General features: G+C 44.8%; 1 protein-coding gene across 1 annotated transcript in view; it reads left to right on the top strand.

The window, feature by feature from the left end:
• Positions 1-23,236, top strand: part of LOC134337781 (protein polyglycylase TTLL10-like) — a 172,687-nt gene that overhangs the window by 73,933 nt on the left and 75,518 nt on the right. Inside the window, exon 2 of the mRNA XM_063033018.1 lies at positions 17,283-17,513. Within this exon, the coding sequence (XP_062889088.1) occupies positions 17,366-17,513 (148 nt within the window). The 5' untranslated portion in view covers positions 17,283-17,365. The remainder of the gene's footprint in view (positions 1-17,282; positions 17,514-23,236) is intronic.

Raw genomic sequence — 23,236 nt, 5'->3', positions numbered from 1 at the left:
TTGAGGAGATGAGAGATGTGACCATACACTCTCAAAAACATCTACGGGCATATGGAAAAGAGCATTCTATCAGGTTGCATCACTAGCTGATATAGAGACTTTGATATACAGGATTGGAGTTGGCACAACATTGTGGGCTGAATGGCCTGTAGTGTACTGTAGTGTTCTATGTCCTACATTCTAGGTTGTTAACTCAGTCAGCTCTATCAACAGCAAAGCCCTCCCCACCATCTTCAGGAGACAGTACCTCAAGAAGGCAGCATCTACTATGAAGGACCCTCACCATCTGGGACATCCCCTCATAAGGGATGAGGTAAGAGTCTGTAGACCCGCTGTCAATGTTTTAGGAAGAGTTCCTGGAAACCCATGAACACCACCTCATTATTCCCCTTTTGCAATGCATAGTAGTTACAATTTGCAGCAAAACAATTATACCAGTGAAAATAAACCCGATTCTGATTTGGCATCTTAAGTAACTAACGGGAACTAAAGGGATTATAGCCAGCTGAGAGAGCCGGTGTAGTGGTTAGTGCTACACTATTACAGTTTGTGCTGTCAGAATCTGTCAACCCTGGCATCCTCTATAGCGAGAACCAGGCTGAATATAGCCAGCTGAGAGAGCTGGTGTAGTGGTTAGTGTAATGTTTTTACAGCTTGGGGCATTGGGGTTCAGAGTTCAATTTCGGCATACTCTGCAATGAGAACCAGGCTGAATGTAGCCAGCTGAAAGACGAAGTAAAATAGAAAGTAAGGCGGACAACAGTTGGGACCAATTTGGGATAGAGGAGCTGTAAGGAGGCAAATGGCATGGATAGGATATTAAAACCTGCTCATTGGCCCTGCTTTCCACAAGTATCCTACAGTAGCAAATGTTTCCTGGTCACTTTGCACCCATAATGAGATTGGCTTAGGCACCACTCTATGCAAAGCCCTCAACGTTTGTAGGGTGTCCATCACCCTGTTAATGATGTCTTCATAACTATAGTGGCTATTATGTAATTACCAAACTCAGCTGAAGTGTGAAGCCGCATCCTGTGACCTTTCCTCATCAGACACACAAAAAGCAATGCTGAGAATAAAAGGACCTGCGTTGTCTGGACAGGCTTTGCCAGACTTGTTCCTCATTGTGGTTTCTGCAAGAGATACATTGAACGCCTTGTCACTGAGTGCCCCATTTCCGTAACTGGCCTCAGAGCAAGGCGTCTCTGTAGATAGTCATAGAGACAGAAGCTTAGGTGAGGGTGCAGAAGAGGTTTGCCATGACGCTGCCTTGATTAGAGATCATCATCATGGTGTGCCGTGTCATATGATGTAGGCAATTGCAGTCCCTAACTGTGACTGTTTTTGACAATTTTTTCTACAGAAGTGGTTTGCCATTGCCTTCTTCTGGGCAGTGTCTTTGCAAGACAGATAACACCAGCCATTATCAACACTCTTCGAGATAATCTACCTGGCTTCAGTGGTCGCATAACCAGGACTTGTGATATGCACTGGCTGCTCGTATGACCATCCACCACCTGCCCCCATAGCTTCACGTGACCCTGACCGTATGGGGTCTAAGCAGGTGCTACACCTCGCCCAAGGGTGACCTGCAGGCCAGCGGAGGAAAGGAGCGCCTTACACCTCCTTTGGTAGAGACATATTCCCCCCCCCCCGCCCATACCCGTTTCTCCACTCCATCACAGAACATAGAAAAGTGCAGCACAGGAACAAGTCCTTGGGGCCACGATGTGCCAATCTAAGTTAATGACATCTAATTACTTAGAGAGCAGAGGCTATAAGGAAAAGTTGGACAATGTTGGATTTGTTTTCTCTGGAATGACGGAGATTGGGAGGACTGGATAGAAGTTTACAAAATGATCACAGGTTTAGATAGATAGCCAGTATCTTTTTCCCATGGTCAAAATGTTTAATACTATTAGGGCATGCAATTAAGGTGGGGGGGGGTAGTTCAGAGGAGACTCAGGCAAGTATTTTACACGGAGAGTGATGGGTGCCTGGAATCTGTTGGTGGAAAAATTTAAGAACCTGTGAAATAGGCACATGAATATGTAGAGGATGGAGGGATATGGACCATCTGCAGGCAGAAGGGATTAGAGTAATTAGACATCATTAACTTAGTTTGACACTCCATCGTGGGCCCAGGGTTTTTTCCTGTGTTGCACTTTTCTATGTTCTATAATGCGATTCATAAGAGGAATACAAGACTGAAATGCATTAATTTTAATGCAAGAGTTCTGTCTAATGAACCAACAGCATTGTTCAGATGTGAAGTGTGGGCCTTGAATTTTCTTTGAGTTTACCTGACATTTGCTCTGCAAAAGTTGCAGATTGTTGTGAGCACAGCACAGTCCATCACAGCCTCCCCTCCAATAACTCCATTGACACTTCCCACTACCTCGGGAAAGCAGCGGATATATCAAGGACCCCTCCCACATGGTCATTTTCTCCTCTCCCCTCTGCCATCGGAGAGAAGATGCAGATGTTTCACAGCACATAGCACTGGGCTTCTAACCTGTTTTTATCAGACTCTTGAATGGTCCTCTCATACCCTATAAGATGATCTCTTGGACTCCCGATTCAACCTTGTTGTGGTCTTTGCACTTTCTCTACCTACCCTAAATTTCATCTGCAACTGTAACACTTTATTCTGCGACACGTTAGTTTGGCTTTTGTACAACTTACAGCAAAACTCTTAGGCACATATATATAACTATAGCTAGACTCTGCACAGTACCGTGTTTGTCAATGTGGAGCAGAGAGCAAGTTTGTAAATCTGGCGGGAGTAAAAGATATTTGTAATGGCAAGGGTGGAGCGCCATGGGAGGGGTGTGGGAAGGAGTGCCAAGGGTAGGGGGGTGGTGCGGCAAACTCATTTGATTTCAAAAATTGGTTTATTGATCATTACAGAATGTCTCTCTGGTCTTCTCGCTCCCTCCCTCTTCCTTCCCTTTTCCCAACCATGATTCCCCTCTCCCTGCCCCCTTCCCACTCTCAGTCCACAGTAGAGACCCAGATCAGAATCAGGTTAATCATCACTCAGATATATCAGGAAATTTGTTGTTTTTTTGTGGCAGCTGTACAGTACATAAAGTTACTACAGTACTTTGCAAAAGTCTTGGACACCCTAGCTATATGTATGGGAAGCAGACCGGGAACTGGGGTTGAGGAGGAGATAGAAAAGAAGGACCAGCCATGATTGAATGATGGAGCAGACTTGATGGGCCAGATGGCCTAATTCTGCTCCTGTCTTATGGTCTTATGTGCCTAAGACTTTTCCACAGTACTGTAGATATAATTATGCATGGAATGATCAGCCTGAAAGCATGAAAAGTGAAAACTTTTCACTGTATTTCTGCATTTAACTGCAATAAATCAATCCAATCTGTGTGTACGGTATCTCATTTAATTTCACCTCTACACTTCCTGTATTTTCATCGCTGCTCACCTGCACTCTCTCTCTCCTAACCTTTCCTTTCTGGCCATTTCTTACCCCTAAACACCTTGTCAAACAGGAGATGTAGATATTAAATACAAGAGATTTTGTAGGTGCTGGAAATCCAGAGAAACACACACAAAATGCTGGAGGAACTCAGCAAGTCAGGCAGCATCTGTGGAGAGGAAAAGATTCAAAAGATTCGATACTTTGGGCCAAGACCCTTCATCAGTTCCAACCTTTCCTCTTCATGAGAACTTGATTACCCTAAATCCCTTGAATATTCTTTTCAATCTCTGCATTGCTCTGAAAATAATTTATTGTTAAATAAGTATTATGAGTTAATTTTTGCTAAATAATTTCACATTCTCATAAATTTGGTCTTATTCCAGATTACTATTACATTGAGGCTCTTGGTTGCTTGGGGTCAACCATGGATGTTGTATCCCACCTGTCTATGTGATGCACAGGCCAATACGCAAGCCGGGGCAGTACAATATAGACTATGTGATGCACAGTTCGATACGCAAGCCGGGGCAGTACAATATGGACTATGTGATGCACAGGCCATTACACAAGCCGGGGCAGTACAATATTGTCTATGTGATGCACAGGCCAATACGCAAGCCGGGGCAGTACAATATTGTCTATGTGATGCACAGGCCAATACGCAAGCCAGGGCAGTACAATATAGACTATGTGATGCACAGTTCGATACGCAAGCCGGGGCAGTACAATATAGACTATGTGATGCACAGTTCGATACGCAAGCCGGGGCAGTACAATATAGACTATGTGATGCACAGGCCAATACACAAGCCGGGGCAGTACAATATAGACTATGTGATGCACAGGCCAATACGCAAGCCGGGGCAGTACAATATAGACTATGTGATGCACAGGGCAATACGCAAGCCGGGGCAGTACAATATGGACTATGTGATGCACAGTTCGATACGCAAGCCGGGGCAGTACAATATGGACTATGTGATGCACAGGGCAATACGCAAGCCGGGGCAGTACAATATGGACTATGTGATGCACAGGGCAATACGCAAGCCGGGGCAGTACAATATGGTGAACAAGGTGCTGGCTCAGCGGCAGGCTCCGTCTCCCCATGCAGCTGATAAACCCAAAGGAACAGTAGAGACCGATACAGTTTGGGATCAGTGGCATCGCAGGAGTTGCCGGTCAGCATTGCACTCAACATAGGGCTGCCTTACGAACTCCAGCTCTGGATTTTCCCTCGGGTTTTATTCCCGAAGCCCTCACCATGACTGGGTACAGCTGCAAGGCAGTGGAGCTTTGGGATCAAAGTTCTCCTTCTCCTAGGTGATGAGCCCCATCTGTCTGACTGACTGGTTTTAAGGCACAGTAACCTACTTTTGCTCCCTCTCCTGTCAGTAGAAACAGTTCTTTCTGCTAGGCTTAGTAGTTAAGGCACACATGAATGCCAGGAGCTGGATTTGGTCATCAGAGACTATTTGGGATGCACACCATTTGAGACATTTAATAAGTAGTGGGAGCTTATCCCCACTACTCCTCCTGTTATAACAACCTTAAGGAACCAACTATTATATAAACAAAGAGAAAACACTGGAGGTCCTGTTGGACCCTCCAGCCTCTCCACCTGCCCCTTACATCAGCTGCTCACCCCAGCTTCCTCCTCCATGCTGGGCTCTCTGTCACACACCAGGTTCTCAACCCCGAAGCATCGTGTGTTCCTCTGCCTCTATGGGCACCGCTTGGGTTGCCATTTCCCTCCAGTGGAGAGCCGAGGGGATGGTGTAGGGGTGGAGGAGGCTATAGAGACAGGAAGGATTGTAGAGACGGGGAGTGTATAGGGGCTGGAGGGGGGTTATAGAGACGGGAAGTGTATAGGGGCTTGAGGGGGTTTCAACCTTTGCATCCACCTTGACAGAAAGAGTAGATGTCTTGGTAAATTGGTATTCAGTATAAGTGAAAGTTAAAATGCAAGTGCAGCAATCAATTTGGAAGCATATTGTAGACAAGAGAACCTGCAGATACTGGAATCTGGAGATGTGAAAGCACAGAGGAACATCTGGAGAAATTTCTGAAATGCAGGTTTGCTGATGTTGTTACTGCACGATCTAGAATCTTCCGGAGGGAAGGCCTCAAAATCCTCGGCTTTGCCTGCTGTTGGTGACTGAGATTGAGGTCGAATCGTTCAGACAGAGACGGTGCTCGGGTACTTGGTGTCGGAGAGCTGATTGGAGGCTCGAAGTTTTCGGATGACTCAGAGTCGGACTGTGGTCGGGCATGGCAGGGAGAGTTTTTCTTCCTTCTCCCGTCTGCGTGAGATGTGGGACATTTGAGAGACTTTGAACTTTTTACTGTGCTCATGGACTTCTTCATCAAGTTATGGTATTGTTGCACTGTTGTCACTATATATTATAATTATGTGGTTTTGTTAGTTTTTTCAGTCTTGGTCTGTCCTGTGTTTTGTGATATCACACCGGAGGAAATATTGTATCATTTCTTAATGTATGCATTACTAAATGACAATAAAAGAGGACTGTGTGTCCTCATAATCTAAAAAAAATTTCAAACTGCACTGCCGGAGGAGCTCAGACTGAATGTTTGTTTTCACTGTAAAGGCTTTGAGTGGAGGAGTAGAGATCCCTCGCTCTGATATACAGTGATACTGGAAGTGACATCCTGTGAGCTGATATGGTTTCTTCAGCCCTGCAAGGACAAAGTCTGACAAAGACTCATGAGATTGATTTCTGAGACCCGTCATGCAATAAGAGATTAAGCAAATCAGTTTATATTCTCTTGAGTTTATACAAATGAAAGGTGATCTCACTGAAATTTACAAAATTCCTGTGGGGTTTACGTGATGTATTGGCTGTCTGCTTGCCCAGAAGGAGGGATCACAGTCTCAAAGAAAGGATCAAAATAGAGAAAAAAGGAGAGAGAGATTAGTTATAGTGAGAGGGGTCTGAGAGTCATAAAATCATCACAGGATTATACAGCATGGCGATCGGACCTTTGGCCCAAATCGTCCATAATGTCTATCCATCTGCCCTAAACCTGCTTGCCTTCTTCAGCTCTGTATCCCTCCACTACATTCCTGCCCAAACACCTTTTAAATGTTGTAATTGTATCTGCCTCCATCATCTCCTCTGGCATCTTGTTCCAGATATTTACCATTCTGTGTGAAACGCTTATCCCCCAGATTCTTCAATATTTTCCCCTCCACTTAGCTTGTCCCCACTCATCTTAGACTCCCTCACCCTTGGGGAATGGCTCTGACTATATTCCATCTCTGGCCCCCATCATGAAACTCTCCTAATAATAACATGTTGGTGAATCTCTGTGTGTGTGGCGAGGCACAGCTCAAACACTATCTATAAGTTTGCTGATGACACAACTACTGTTGGCAAGAATTTCAGATGGTGACGAGGAGGCGTACAGGAGCAAGGCAGATCAGCTGGTTGAGTGGTGTCGCAGCAACAACCTTGCAGTAAGACCAAGAAATTGATTGTGGTCTTCAGGAAGAGCAAGACAAGGGAACACATAGCCGTCCTCATCGAGGGATCATCAGTGGAAAGGGTGAGCAGTTTCAAGTTCTGGGTGTCAACATTTCTGAAGATCTATCCTGGGTCCAACATATTGAGGCAATTACAGAGAAGGAATGACAGCAACTATATTTCATTAGGACTTTAAGGAGAATCGGTACGTCACCAAAATCTCTCGCATATTTCTACAGATGTACTGTGGGGAGCATTCTAACTGGTTGCATCACCATCTGGCATGGAGGGGCCACTGCACAAGCTGCAGAAAGTTGTACACTCAGTCATGGGCACTAGACTCCTCAACTTCAAGGATATCTTCAAATGGTGATGCATCAATCAATTAATTCCCCAATCACCCAAGACATGCCCTCTTCTCATTGGTACCATCAAGGAGAAGGTACAAGTTCCTGAAGACCCACACTCAATGATTCAGGAACAGCTTTTTCCCCTCCGCCATCAGATTTCTGAATGAACAATGAACCCATGTACACTATCTCACTAATTTTCCCCTACCTTTTTGCTCTACATAATTAATTTAATTTACTTTTTCTATGTACACTTCTTATTGTTATTTATACTTTTTATTATTATGTATTGCTTCGTACTGCTGCCGCAAAAAAAAAAATTTCACAACGTTTTCTGGTGATATTAAACCATATTCTCATCCTGATCTTGATTTTGCTTCTAGTTCTGATTTTGATCCTGATCTACTCTCCCTAAAGTGACCACATCTTTCCCGTGGTGTGGTGACCAAAACTGTAACAGTACTCCATGTACTAATGTTTTGTACCGCTGAAACATGACTTCCGGTTCTATACTCAATGCAATAGCCTGTGAAGGCAGGCACACCAAACTCCTTCTTCATAACCCTAACAACCTGCATCAGCATCCTATCCAACTGGGTCAGGATTCTACCCACCTGAGTCACCACCTGATCCACCTGGAATAGCATACTCTCCACCTGTGTCACCTCTCTATCCACCTGTGTCACCCTCTATCCACCTGGGTCACTTCCCTGTTCACCTTATCCACCTGCGACACCATCCTATCCACCTGGGTCACCTCCTTATCCACCTAGGTCACCACCCTATCCATCCTATCCACCTGGATCATCACCCTATCCACCTGCGTCATCATCCTATCCACCTGGGTCACCTCCTAATCCACCTGGGTCAGCACCCTATCCACCTGGGTTATCACTCTATCCACCCATGTATCCACCATTATGGATTTACACTCCAAGGGTTGTCTACACTTCGACACTGCTGAAGTTTCTGCCATTTACTCTGCATGTCCTATCAGAATTTGAATTCTCAAAGTGCATTACCTCATAGATGTCCATATTAAATCCAAGCTGCCACTGCTCCAAAAAACCTTCCAGGTGGCCGGTGGCCTGCTGTATTCTTAGACGATCTTTTTTGCTCACTGTGGCTCCACTAATTCTTGAGTTGTCTGCACACTTACTCATCAGGGCACATTCATTCTCACCCAACCATCATACACCTACCCAGTGCTGGCCCTGCAGCCTATCACCAGACAATTTGAGATCCCGTTAGCAAATATTTCTTTCATGGGAAACAAAATTTATTTATCCAAAGAGTGGTGATTCAACCCAAGTTGTTTATGAGACTCAAGTCACTTGGTATGTTTAAAACACTATTTGTTATACTTAGATAGTATGAGCATTAAGTGATGTCGAGTAAGTGTGTGAAACTGACGTGGGGGTAAAAGAGGAAGCCTGGATTTATTGAATGGCAGAGTAGGCATGAGGGGCTATGGCCATCTCCTCCTTCTGTAATCAATAGCTGTACAGTTACTCACTTAAATCTGAGGCTCTAGTTCTTCTTTCACCAATAACAACAGTTTCTCTCTGTCTATTCTCTATTGTAGCTGTTTAATGTGAATTTTATAGCCACGTCCTCTTTCTTGACCTTCGCTTCCGTTGGGAGGCCAATCTTGACAAGTGAATCCTTTTAGCCCGGGTCTTTGGTTCCTTACAAATGAGGGGTGTACAGATCTGTCTCCATACTCCAGCTGTGGTCTGTAATAATCCAGGGTTGTGAGGTCATTTCAAGAATGTTGTGATTCTATTGTTGTCAGGACCCCCTAGTGTAGAGTATATGGCAAAGTTATGTGGCTCCAAAGTAACTAACTCCACATAGTTCGGCTGATGAATTGTGAAACTTGGTATCACTAGATGTTTGAAAACACCATAAGGAGCCATAGCGAAGATGATGAATGAAGATCATCTGGCTTCAGGAGTAAGTGTTGTTAGTCCTTTCAGAGAATCTGTGATAAGTTTCTTTGCAACAGGGAGCTACACAATTTATAGACCCAGAATTTAGTTTAAATAAACTCGTCTTTAGTTTCAGCAACACACATCAAAGTTGCTAGTGAACGCAGCAGGCCAGGCAGCATCTATAGGAAGAGGTACAGTCGACGTTTCAGGCCGAGACCCTTCGTCAGGACTCTGCGTCTTTAGTTTAATGGCAGGGTGGAGATGTCTCTACCAAATCTACCAAAGGAGGTGTAAGGCGTTCCTTTCCTCCATCTGACTACCCCCCACCCCCGATCAGGGTCATGTGAAGCCATGGGAGCAGGTGGGGGATAGTCGTATGAGCAGATGGTGCAAGCCACAAGTCTTGGTTATGTGACCACTGACTCCAGCAGACAATCTCTGAAGATTATTGCCAAGAACCAATCACAGTCATAAGACTATGATCACCCACATCATATTTGTGCATGGAAGGTCATGTTTGACAAATCTTATTGAATTTTTTGAAGAGGTTACAAGGGTAAAGCAGTGGATGTTGTCTATATGGACTTCAGTAAGGCCTTTGACAAGGTTCCACACGGAAGGTTAGTTAGGAAGGTTCAATCGTTAGGTATTAATATTGAAGGAGTAAAATGGATTCAGCAGTGGCTGGATGAGAGACGCCAGAGAGTAGTGGTGGATAACTGTTTGTCAGATTGGAGGCCGGTGACTAGTGGTGTGCCTCAGGGATCTGTACTGGGTCCAATGTTATTTGTCATATACATTAATGATCTGGATGATGGGGTGGTAAATTGGATGAGTAAGTATGCAGATGATACTAAGATAGGTGGCGTTGTGGATAATGAAGTAGGCTTTCAAAGCTTGCAGAGAGATTTAGGTCAGTTAGAAGAGTGGGCTGAAAGATGGCAGATGGAGTTTAATGCTGATAAGTGTGAGGTGCTACATTTTGGTAGGAATAATCAAAATAGGACATACATGGTAAATGGTAGGGCAATGAAGAATGCAATAGTTCAGAGGGATCTAGGAATAATGATGCATAGTTCCCTGAAGGTGGAATCTCATGTGGATAGGGTAGTGAAGAAAGCTTTTGGTATGCTGGCCTTTATAAATCAGAGCATTGAGTATAGGAGTTGGGATGTAATGTTAAAATTCTACAAGGCATTGATAAGGCCAAATTTGGAGTATTGTGTACAGTTCTGGTCACCAAATTATAGGAAAGATGTCAACAGAATTGAGAGAGTACAGAGAAGATTTACTGGAATGTTACCTGGGTTTCACCACCTAAGTTACAAAGAAAGGTTGAACAAGTTGGGTCTTTATTCTTTGGAGTGTAGAAAGTTGAGAGGGGACTTGATAAAGGTATTTGAAATCATGAGGGGGATAGATAGAGTTGATGTGGATAAGCTTTTTCCATTGAGAGAAGGGGAGATTCAAACAAGAGGACATGAGTTGAGATTTAGGGGGCAAAAGTTTAGGAGTAACACGAGGGGGATCTTCTTTACTCAGAGAGTGGTGGCTGTGTAGAATGAACTTCCAGTAGAAGTGGTAGAGGCAGGCTCAATATTGTCATTTAAAGTAAAATTGGATAGCTATATGGACAGGAAAGGAATGGAGGGTTATGGGCTGAGTGCAGGTCGGTGGGACTAGGTGAGAGTAAACATTTGGCATGGACTAGAAGGGCCGAGATGGCCTGTTTCCGTGCTGTAATTGACATATGGTTATATGGTTATAACACAACATAATGATGATGATGATGAATCTTCTGTGCTTGTGGTGAAGCTAGCCAGTCAAGACAATCACAACTGGTACTTTGGATTCTTTCTTCTAATCATCAAACAGAACAGCTGGAAAATGTGAACAACTCCTACAGAATCAGGAGTCAAGATTCAAAGAAGAGGCACAAGGTTAAGCAGACGCCAGTATCTGCAGCACAGAAGAAAAGTGATGGAAGAGCTCAGCAGATCGAGTAATATCTGCGAAAGGAACAGGAACAGAATTGTTGACGTTTCAATCTTTCCATCAGGATTGAGAGGGGAGTGAGAAGATTGTTCATTCCTTATGTGCCGTGTTGGTTGACATAGGCAATCATGATCTTTCTAACCTGCAGCAGTAGAGATATACCTTGGCCCAGACACATTGGAGGCAGTAGATAGCCAATATAAAAGGAGAGGAAGGGGCGCGACAGGAGGCAGCAGGTAATTGAGGGACTGTGGAATGGTGGAGGGTAACAGGCAGCAGGTAGTTGGGAGGTGTGGGGTAGGGAGACAAGTGGATCAGGTGGAGGGGTGTGGGTTGGGGAGACAGGAGAAACGAGTGGGGGTGTGGACTGGTGAGGCAAGTGGATCAGGTGGGTGAGATGAGGAGAGGTGGATCAGGTGTGGGGAGGAAACACAGATAGATCAGGTGGGGATGTGGGAATGGGAAAAATTGAAACAGATATGGGGTGGGGTTATGATGATCATGGGGGGATGTGGTGTGGGGACAGGTGGATCAGTTAGGGGGTGGGGGAAGGTGGATCAGATGGGGAGTGGAGGGGCAACTTGATCAGGTAGGTGGGGTTGGGGAGACGTTGATCAGGTGGGGGAATATGGGGTGGGGAGACAGGTGGATCAGGTGGGAGGTGGGGAGACAGAAGAATCAAGTGGTGTAGGTGGAGAGACAGGTAGATCAGGTGTGGAGATGGGGAGACGTTGATCAGGTGGGGGAATATGGGGTGGGGAGATGGGTGGATCAGGTGGGATGTTGAAGAGACAGGTGGGTCATTTGGGAGGTAGGTTAGTGAGACAGGTGGATCAGGTGGGGATGTGGATCAGTTAGGGGGTGGAAGACAGGTGGATCAGGTGGGGTGTTTGAGAGAGAAGTGGGTCAGGTGGGGGGAAGGTTGGCGAGGCATTTGGGTCAGGTGGGGGATCAAGTGAGAGACAGATGGATCAGGTGAGGTGTTGGAGAGACAGGTGGATCAGGTGAGGGATCGGTTGAAGACAAGTGGATCAGTTAGGGGGTGAGGGTGTGGGGGGACAGATGGATCAGGTGGGTGTGAGGTGGGAAGACAGGTGAGTTATAGATGGTATCAGGCAATGAGACAAAGACAGATGGAGAAGGGGAGAGTGAAGGTTGTGAAGCTGCTGAGGGAAGTTTTGTGACACAAATTTCCCGATGCTGGAACCCAATAAATACGGATAGTGATAGTGGAACAAAAAGGGGGAGAAATGAAGGGCACTGGGACCAAAGGGAACTATACTTACTGCGGGCAGATAAAGATATCATCACTTTATCAATAGTATAGCTTATACGACAGTATGTTCAGGGGCTGTTCTACACCTGGATTAACCCTTTACTCTCAAACACAATTTTGCACATGTTCCTCAGATTGTCGTTGCATATTTAACAGGGAAATTTTGTAAAACCCTCAGGAATTTTGCTCAGCATTGCTTTGTTTAACACTTTGTTTAAAACAAGAGAAGTTATTCACTTAAACAATCATTAAGCGAAGGCTAATCACCATTCACACGTCAAATGTTAGATATTCAGCAATCTATCATTACCTGGTGTTGGGTACTGAGCCTGGCCAGGTGACTGACCTTTCAGTGGGTGAACGGTTGGGGAACAGTGACTGCAACTCCTTAACTTTCAGGACATCTCTCAATAACGGTAGGAATGGTCCTTGTGGGAGAGTTTTAAATTAGAGTAGGGAAAATTATATGGGCATTAGATAAGAACTAAGAAGTGTTGATTGGGGCCACCCTTTCACTGGCAAGTCCATATCAGACAAGTGGAGGGCGTTTCAAGATCAATTGCACAGAGAACAGGAAAGGTATGTTCCTGTTAGAAGGAAGGAAGGGAATGGAAAGATAAGAGTACCTTGGATGTCCAGAGAGATAATGAATTTAGTCAAGAAGGAAAAGGAAAAGTATGTAAAACTTTGGAGGTCGGGAACAAATGAAGCACGTGAGGATTATAAAGAGCTAAAGAGGGGATTGGGAAAGCTGGGACGGGCCATGAAAAGTCCTTGGCAAGTAGCATGAAGGTGAATCCCAGGGTATTCTATACTTACATCAAGAGAATAAGAGGATAACTAGGGAAAGATGGGGCCATATGACATAGAAATTTACACCATATTACAGGCCCTTCGGCCCACAGTGTTGTGCCCATGATGTAATCTACTCTCGAGACTGCCTAGAATTTCCCTAGCACATAGACCTCTATTTTTTTAAGCTCCGTACACCTATCTAAGAGGTTCTTAAAAGACCCTATTGTATTCACTTCCACCAACCCTGCTGGCAGTGCATTCCACACACCCACCACTCTGTGTGAAAAACTTACCCCTGACATCCCCTCGGTACTTATTTCCAGGCACCTTAAAACTGTGCCCTCTCATGTTAGCCATTTCAGCCCTGGGAAAAAGCCTCTGGCTATCCACACGATCAATGCTCCTCATCAACTTACACACGTCTGTCAGGTCACCTCCCATCCTCCATCGCTCCAAGAAGAAAAGGCCAAGTTCACTCAATCTATTCTCATAAGGTACGGCCTCCAATCCAGGCAAAATCCTTGTCAATCTCCTCTGCACTCTCTCTATGCTATCCACATCCTTCCTGTAGTGAGGTAAACAGAACTGAATACAGTACTTCAAGCAGGGTCTGACCAAGATTTTATATAGCTGTAACATTACCTCACAGCTCTTGAACTCAGTCAACCTGAGCAACAGCTTTAAGTGTCATATCGACACAGACCCCAAGATCTCTCAGATCCTTCACACTACTAAGAGTCTTACCATTCATTTTATATTCTGTCTTCAAATTTGACCTACCAAAACAAACCACTTCACCCTTGTCTGGGTTGAACTCCATCTGCCACTTCTCAGCTCGGTTCTGCATCCTATCGATTCCCACTGCAACCTCTGACAACCCTCCAGACTATCCACAACACTCCCAAGTTTGTTTTGTGTCATCAGCAAACTTACTAACCCACCTTTCTACTTCTTAAGGTCAGACCACTCAAGGATAAAGAGGGCAACATTTGGGTTGGATGCAGAGGATGTGAGTGAGATACTGAATGAGTCCTTTGTTTCAGTATTTGCCAAGGAAAAAGGGATAGGGGACCAGGGAGATCAGTGCTGAGTGTATAATACGTTAGGACATTTAGAGGTCAAGGAGGAGAAATTGTTGAGCCTCTTAATGAGTATTAAAGTGGTTAAGTCTGTAGGGCCCGATGGAGTTTACCCCGGGTTATTGAAGGAGGCAAGAGAAGAGACTGCTGGGCCCTTTTTGTGTCCTCATTAGCCACAGGCAAGGTCCCAGAGGACTGTCGAGGGGCTAATGTTGCACCTCTGTTTAAGATAGGAGCAAGGGAAAATCCTGGAAACTAGAGACTGGTGAGTCTCATGTTAGTTGTAGGGAAAATGCTGGGGAAAATTCTTACGGGTAGGATATATGAGCATTTGGAAACCCATGACCTAATTAAGGAGAGACAGCATGGCTTTGTGACATAGACATAGACATACTTTATTGCTCCCGAGGGAAAATTGAGTTTCATTACAGCTGCACCAACCAAGAATAGAGCATAAATATAGCAATACAAAAACCACAAACTATCAAACAACGATATGCAAACTATGCCAGATGGAAATAAGTCCGGGACCAGCCTATTGGCTCAGGGTGTCTGACCCTCCACCGGAGGAGCTGCAAAGTTCGATGGCCACAGGCAGGAACAACCTCCCATGATGCCCAGTGTTGTATCTCGGTGGAATATGGCTGGAGTCCAACAGCAAAAAGTTCAATATCCGAGCTATAAACACGTTCCTCGATTGTTCCTCGACCAGGATTGCACCGTCTGTTGTTAACCAGAACAGCAAGCCCCCAACTCCTTTACGCTTACCGCTCTCAGTGCACCTCCGGTCAACCTGAACGGTCTGGAAGCCCTCCATGGAAAAGTTTTGGTCGGGTATGTCCACGTACAGCCACATTTCAGTAAAACACATAACATTGCTCTCCAGAAATGTTCTCTGACTCCTGGCTAGCGCCATCAACTCGTCCATTTTATTACCCACCGAACTCCTCTTCTCCATAAGTCTCTGTTGTCTCAACCCGATCCTCTTTCCTCGCCTTTTTGATCCCCAGGGCAGGTTGTGCCTTACCAACTTGATTTGGTTTTTTTTTGACCAGGTGATGAGAGAGATTGAAAAGGGTAGTGCAGTGGATGTTGTCTCCAAGGACTTTAGTCAGGAGTTTGACAAATTGCCTCATTAGAGGCTAATCCAACAGATGAAGATGCAAGAGGTCCTTGGCAAGTTGACTGTTTGGATTCAGAACTAGCTTGAGCAGAGAAACCAGAGGGTGGTGGTTGAAGGGACTTATTCAAGCTGAAGGTCTGTAATTAGTGGAGTTCTGCAAGGATCTCTGCTGGGACTTCTGCTGTTTGTGAACATGACCTGGATGAAAACATAGAATGGTGGGTTAGTAAATTTGTGGATGATACCAAGATTGGTAGAGTTGTGAATAGACTGGTTAAGAATACAGCACAATACAGACATGGGCTGAGACCTGACAGATGGAGTTTAACCCAGATAAGCGGGAGGTTGTGCCTCAATATGGCAAATGCAAGGAGATAGTACACTGTTAAGGGCAGGTCCTTAACTGATTTGATTAACAGAGAGATCTTGGGATCCAAGTTCATAGGTCCTTGAAGGTGACTACGCAGGTCGCTAGGGCAGTTAAGGAGGCTTATGGAATGCTTACTTTTATTAGTCGAGGCACTGAGTTCAAAAGTCAGGAGGCTACATTGCAACTTTATAGAACTCTGGTTGTGTACCGTTCTGGTCACCCCACTATAGGAAAGATGTTGAGGCTTTGGAGAGGCTGCAGAAAAGGTTTACCAGGATGCTGCCTGGTTGAGAGATCATGCGCCATCACAAGAAGCTGCATAAACTTGGGTTGGTTTCTCTGGAGTGGCGGCGGCTGAGTGGAGATCTTTCAGAGGTTTACGAGATTATGAGAGGCACAGATAGAGTGGACAGAGAGTGGCTGTTTCCCAGCGTTGACAAAGTCTAATACCAGAGGGCATGCATTGAAGAAGAGAAGGATAGGTTCAAGGGAGATGTGAGGGGAAAGTTTTTTTTATCAGAGAGTGGTGGGTGCCTGGAATGGTGGTAGAAGCAAATACATTGGAGGCTTTTAAGAGACATTTGGATATGTTCATGGATGTCAGGAAGATGGGGGGATATGGACATGGTGTAGGTAGGAGGGATTAGTGTCTAGGTGTTTTTGATTTGCTTTTTAGCTGGTTCAGCACAATATTGTGGGCTGAATGGCCTGATCCTGTGCTGTACTGTTCTATGTTCTATGTACTGGACAATGGTGCGGGGACACCTATTCACTAACTGGCGCTGGAATTTATAATGTTTTCCCTACCCAGCAGCTGTTGCCTCGTAACATGTTGTTTACAGTTCATTTTTGGGTTTGAGAGTTTATACACTCCGAGCAGAATGTTGGACTGCTTTCTGAAACATTCACCTAACTTTAGCTGCAATAAGTAACCTCCAGTTCTTTGTGGACTGGGTGTGTCAGAGTCAGTAATCGGTTTGCCAAAGGGTAGAGCAAGATTTGAGCAGATGTGGGTGGAGAAGTGGCAGGTGGAATTTAATTGTGGCAAGTGTGAGGTATTATATTTTAGGAAATCAGATGTAAAGAGGAAGTGCACGGACTGTGGAAGGAGCTTTAATCATGCAGTTATACAGAGGGATCCTGGGTCCAAGTTCATAGATCCCTGAAGCTCGATAGGGTTGTAGCGAAGGCAATGGCAGGCTTGCCTTTGTTAGTTGAGGAATTGGGTTTTAATTAGAAAGTTACACTGCAGTTTAATAAAACTGGTCAGGCTACATCTTGAGTATTGTATTCCCCTTCATAGGAAGGGCTTGGAAGCTTTGTTGACATTGGAAATGGGTTGATAGATTAATTGTCAGCAATTTTCAGAGTGAACCCATCCCTGGCGAGGACAGTCAGAATTACTTACAAATGAATTGTTTCTTTCTCAGGTAAAAACAGGGTAAGGAAGAAACAGAGAGATGGGAGCAGTGGAGGTGCTGACCAGTTCCTGTGTCATCACCTGGAGCGAGTGATGCAAAATCCAAAGGTGAAGCCAAGGAAGGCAGGAATGGGAGAAAACTCAGTGGAGAAGAAAAGGAACAAGCAGACACTGTATCGGGCAGGTCAGGCTGCCCGGCATCGGCTGGGAAGGTCTCCGGCATCCAATCCATTCATTACAGGTGTGCTTACTGTTAGGTGTAGGCAGAACATAGTTCCTGTACAGGTGACACCCACATTACAACTGTTCGGGCAACAGAAATATGCCTTTCAGAATTCACAATTACTACCCAAATATTTGAGATACATAATATAATTCACTTTTACTGAATTTATCTGATAAAGAAGCCTATCAAGTTCATAGGACATGATCTTCCACGTTCAAAGCCGTGCTCCCTACACAGAAGCAACCTCTTCATTCCGGATGTATGTATTGTATACCTTATCCGCCAGAATCCACTAGAGTAACTTACTAACCTCAGATGGTAGACTTGCTGGTCTATAGCTGCCAGAATTTTCTTTACCACCCTTCTTAAATAAAGGCACAACATACATTAACCTCCAGTCTACCAACATCTCGCTTATCACTAATATTGGTACAAATGTTTCTCTAAATAAAAAAAAATAAAGTATCTCAGCAGGGCTCCCACAAGTTATTTTCTAGCTTCCTGCTAAGTTCTTGGATAGACACGGTCTGGCCCCGCAGAATTACCTTTCCGGGCTTGTTCAGAAGAGGTAACTGAAAGGCTGAACAGGGCCTCAGATGCCAAAAGCCAAAAGTAACACAAAGGATGGAAATATGAAATAAGAAAATGCTGAAGATACTCAGCAGGTCAGGCAGCATCTGTGGAGAGAGAAAACAGAGTCAGTATTTCAGGATGGCCCTCCTTCATCAGCACTTTCTGATTGACCTGAAATGTTGCATCTTTCAGTCTCACGGATGTCAGCTAATGAGAGGGATAGTCCATTATTAGTGGTTTATCACAGCTGGACTACCACATTGGTTGCCGTATTCTGTATTACAAACTTACAAATGATCCAAGGAAACTCAAAGAACGACTATCTATGCAAAAACAACTGAGTGATAAAAGATATTAATTACCCAAATATAAACTGAGATAACATTTTCACCCAGAGAGTGGTGGATATATGGAATGCTCTGCCCCAGAAGGCTGTGGAGGCCAAGTCTCTGGATGTTTTCAAGAAAGAGATGGATAGAGCTCTTAAAGATAGCGGAATCAAAGGTTATGGGGATAAGGCAGGAACGATACTGATTGTGGATGATCAGCCATGATCACAGTGAATGGCGGTGCTGGCTCGAAGGGCCAAATGGCGTACTCCTGCATCTATTGTCTATTGTCTTTTGTCTATTGTCTATAACATCAGTGCAAGCATGCTCAGATTTCCAAAACTGCCGACAGGAGTGACAGCAGAGGACTGAGGGAAGCATGGATCAGCCGTGAGCGAAGTGAATGTGGGCAACCTCCAGGGACAAGACTTAGAGTCATTTGGAACCACTGGGCCTAATTCGGAGGAGTCAACATAGGATATATTCTGCACAAAACTATCTCACAAATCTGACTGATTTTTTTGAAGAGATGACTAATAAAATCGATGAAATCTAGGAAATGGACATGGTTTACATGGATTTTAGCAAAGCTCTTGACAAAATCCTATTTGGTAGGCTGGTCCATATGGTTAGGGTACCTGGGATCCAAGGTGTATAGGCAAACAAGACCCAAAATGATTTGGCATTAGGAGGAATAGGGTAATAGTTGAGGTTTTCTGATGAGAAATCTATGACCGGGGTATACTTCAGGGATCATTGCTGGGTCGTTTGTTGCTTGTATATACATGACTGGATGAGAATGCTGATGGGTTCATTAGGAAGTTGCTGAGTGGACAAAAGGTGGTGGAGTGCTGGATCGCAATGAAAGTTGTGAAGGGATACAGAGAGATCCTACCCAACTGGCCTCACCTATCACCTTCCAGCTATCCTCCTTCCCCTCCATGCCCACCTTTTTATTCTGGCATCTTCCTCATTCCTTTCCAGACCTGAAGAAGCATCTCTGCCTGAAACTTCGACTGTTTATTCTCCTCCATAGACGCTGCCTGACCTGCTGAGTTCCTCCAGCATTTTGTGTGCGTTGCTACAAGAGACATAGTTCATTTGGAATTCTGGGCAGCACGGTGAAAGGTGAAATTTAATCCAGAGGCAATGCATTTTGGGACATCATAAACTAACAGATTTAATACAGCCAGGACCTCAGGAGAGATGGTGGACAGAGGGATACTGGGGTAAAAATTCATAATTCCCTGAAAATGTGGATGGACAGGGGAGTGAAGAAGACATTTGACATGTTTGTCTTCATCAGTTAGGGGGTCACGTTGCAGTTGTACAAAACAATGGTTACTTTGCACAGGGACTATGGTCTAGAGTTCCTGTCACTGCATTAGAGTGTGTATTAGCTTTAGAAGAAATGCAGAAGAGTTTCACTGGGGTGTTGCCTGGAACGGCGAGATTGGATAGGTTAAGTTTATTCTCACTGAGAATGGACATGGCTCAGAGGTGACCTTTAAGAGATTTATAAAAACGATGAGGGATAGAGGGTAGATAGGATCTGTTTTCCCAGGATGGGGATGTTTAATACATGAGGTCACAAGTGTAAGGTGAGAGGAGAGAATATTAAAGGAGATCTGTGGGACACATTCTCACACTTTGTTATATGGAACAAACAGCCAAAGTAAATGGTCGAAACAGGTATAGGTGTTTGGGCAGGTACTTGGATAGGAAGGGTGTGGAGGAATATGGCCTAATGCAGGCTAATGTGATTAGTGTAAACAGGCTTCCTGGTTGGTGTGGGTGAGTTAGGTTGAAGGGCCTGTTTCTGTGGTGTGTAACTATGACTACGGCACTGCCACAACCTATTTATTCAAATACAGTAACAGTGGCTAATCAAATTATTCCAAGTAATCCCTTTATTATCAGAGGAGGAAGTGCTGGATTAAATCATATAACACGAGCCTTCACTAGCCAGTTTTTCCACTGTTTTGGCATTACAATAGTGTAAATTCTAACTACAGAGAGCAGTCTTACGTCATATGAGAGCAACTTTTAAAATGCCCCATATCCCTTTGGTCCTGTGTTGGTGTTTTATGGACTGCCTTTGGTACAACATAATAACAATGCATTTGTGTTAGAACATAGAACAGCCCTCAATGTTGCACTGGCCTTTTAACCTATTCTAAAATCAACGTCCAACCCTATGTCCCCTTCGTGAAAAATAGGAATGGGTGTAACCCTTTCATTGCAGTATGTAATTTACCAGGTTCGTTAGCTAACTCTGGCTAACAGCCAAGTGACTCAGTATTGCATGGGTAATGGTGAGAAGACCACTTTCAATTAGCAAAACAGGTCTAGGGTTGGTATGATTCGGTTTGAACCAAGCAGGAAAATGGAATGTTCTGATTAGGGATCATTAATTGTAGTGTGTAAACACTGCCCATGAAAAGATATTGTTCAGCAGGAAATAACAGGCCTTACACCAGCATAAAATTAAAGTTAGAAGTATATTTACCAATATTTCAACTTCAACAAACAGTAAATAGAAGTATAAAAGAAAAATAGCCCATTACAGTTAAACAGGGCTAAATGTGCACACAAACATTGGAGCTCGTTTCTGAAGTAGTTGGGTGTATCGCTTTACTCACGGTGCTGAATTCCAACACCAACTACAGGTCGAACTTTCCCTGAAGAATATCCCAAACAAACTGGCAAAATCAGAAGAAATGGCACTTCCTCCTTGGAACCATTCATCAGAACAAAGCACTCCTTGCGAAAGGGTCTCCCTTTCAGGTGAGATCCTCCAAGTGTCTTCCCTCGTGCTCTTCTCCACACCGCCTTCTCTTCAAACATCTCCCAACCAAAGAGACAAACCCGGACCACCGTCCCTCAGAAATCTGATCCCGCCCAGCTCTCTCGGATGTTCCATGGCAGCCCACTGGACTGAATGTTACAGAACCCTACCAAGACAAACCCAACTGGCTGACACAAGTTGAGCAAATGGCTCCTTATCTTAGCCAAAGCCAAAACACGAGCTTAGCTAACAGAACACACTACGTTTGCAGAAAAGCAGCTTAAATAAAATACCTAACAGCATAGCAGTACAAAAACATGTCCTTAACCAGGGCATTACACGGGTAAGGCTGACCAACAGGGCTCTGGTGAAGCTGTGTTTGACAATCCCCTGTACAGTGGACACAAAAGATTGTAGAAATGTTGATGAAGTCCAACCATACCATCGACTGCAGAGGACAATGGAGATGGGAAGTCATCGATGGCCTACGCTCCACTTAGAAGCTAAGGGCCTAAGGAAGGGAGGAAAATCAATCTACCCTTCCCTCTCATAAAGCCCTCCAGTTTTCAATCGTCCACATACCTATCTAAGAGCCTCTTAAATGACTCAAGTGTATCTGCCTCTATCATCCCACACCTGGCAGGATGTTCGGACACCCATCACTCTCTGTGTATAAAAAACCTGCCCTTGACATCCCCCCTATAATTTCCTCCAATCACCTTAAAAACATTCCACTCTTGTTAGCCATTACCACTCTGGGAAAAAGGTGCTGGCTGTCCAGTTCTATCTATAACTCATATCATACATCTCTATCAGGTCACCTCTCATCCTTCCCCACTACAAAGAGAAAAGCTCTTGCTCCCTCTTTTCTCACAGGACCTGCTCTCCAATCGAGGCAAATCTCCTCCCAACCCTCTCTAAAGCTTCCACATCCTCCCTATAATGTGGCAACCAGAACTGAACACAATACTCCATGTGGTCTAACCAGAGTTTTATAGAGCTGTGGAACTAAATCCCTGACTAATAATGGCCAACATTCCATTTACCTTCCTAACCATCCCATCACCAGTGCAGGAACCTTGAGCTTCTGACTTCATTCCACGCGCCCACCATCACCACGCCACCTACTCACACACATTCCACTTCAGCAGGTTCCACCTATAACCTTCTAGTTTACGCTCTTCCCTCCCCCTTCCACCTTCTTTTTCTGGCCTCAGACTCCTTCCTTTGTAGTCCCGATGGTCTCAGCTTGAAACGTCAACTAGTTATTCCCTTCCGTAGATGCTGCCCGGCCTGCTGAGTTCCTCCAGCATTCTGTGTCTTGCTCAAGATTTCCGACATCTGCAGAGCCTCTTGAGTTTATAGTGTGGATAGTTGGTTGGTTGGTGAATAGGAAACAGACGGTAGATGTAAGCAGGTTATTTTTTGCTTGACAGAATGGAATCAGTGGTGGGAGCAGCAGAGAGAGGAGTAAGTAAGAGTACAGAAAGGACAAACGGGGTGGCCTTTGTCGGAGTGGGCCACTGGTGAGAGTGGGAGTGTCTGGCTTTGGCTCGAAGGAGGCTTCATCTAGAAAGAGGAGTTCGCTCTGGGTATGTTGTCTGGCTAAGTTTCTGTTAAGTTTCCCTTTTCTCTTACTGTGTCAGGGGTTCTTAGTGTAGTTTAAATGGATGTTGGAGTCCTGGGAGACCCAGTGTCTGTGTGAAGTGCATCCGGCTGCAGTTCCTTAAAGACCATGTTTGGGATTTGGAGCATTAGCTAGATGACCTCAGGTTTATACGGAAGAGTGAGCAGATCATCAATTGAGGTTCCAGGGAAGTAGTCACCTTTTAGTAGCAGGAGGCAGGTAGCTGGGTGACTGTCAGGAGATGGAATGGAAATGTGAATAGGCATTTAGTGCAGAGCACCCCGAAGGCCATTCCCTTCAATGATAAGTATACCGTTTTGTATACGGTTGTGGGGGATGACCTCCCAGGGGAAACCCACGCGACCAGGATATTGGCACTGAGCATGGATCCATGGTGCAGAGGGGAAAGAGGGAGAAGAGG

This window comes from Mobula hypostoma, chromosome 25, assembly GCF_963921235.1.
Source record: "Mobula hypostoma chromosome 25, sMobHyp1.1, whole genome shotgun sequence".
Taxonomy (NCBI): Eukaryota; Metazoa; Chordata; class Chondrichthyes; order Myliobatiformes; family Myliobatidae; genus Mobula; species Mobula hypostoma.
This window is presented reverse-complemented; position numbering and strand designations above follow the sequence as displayed.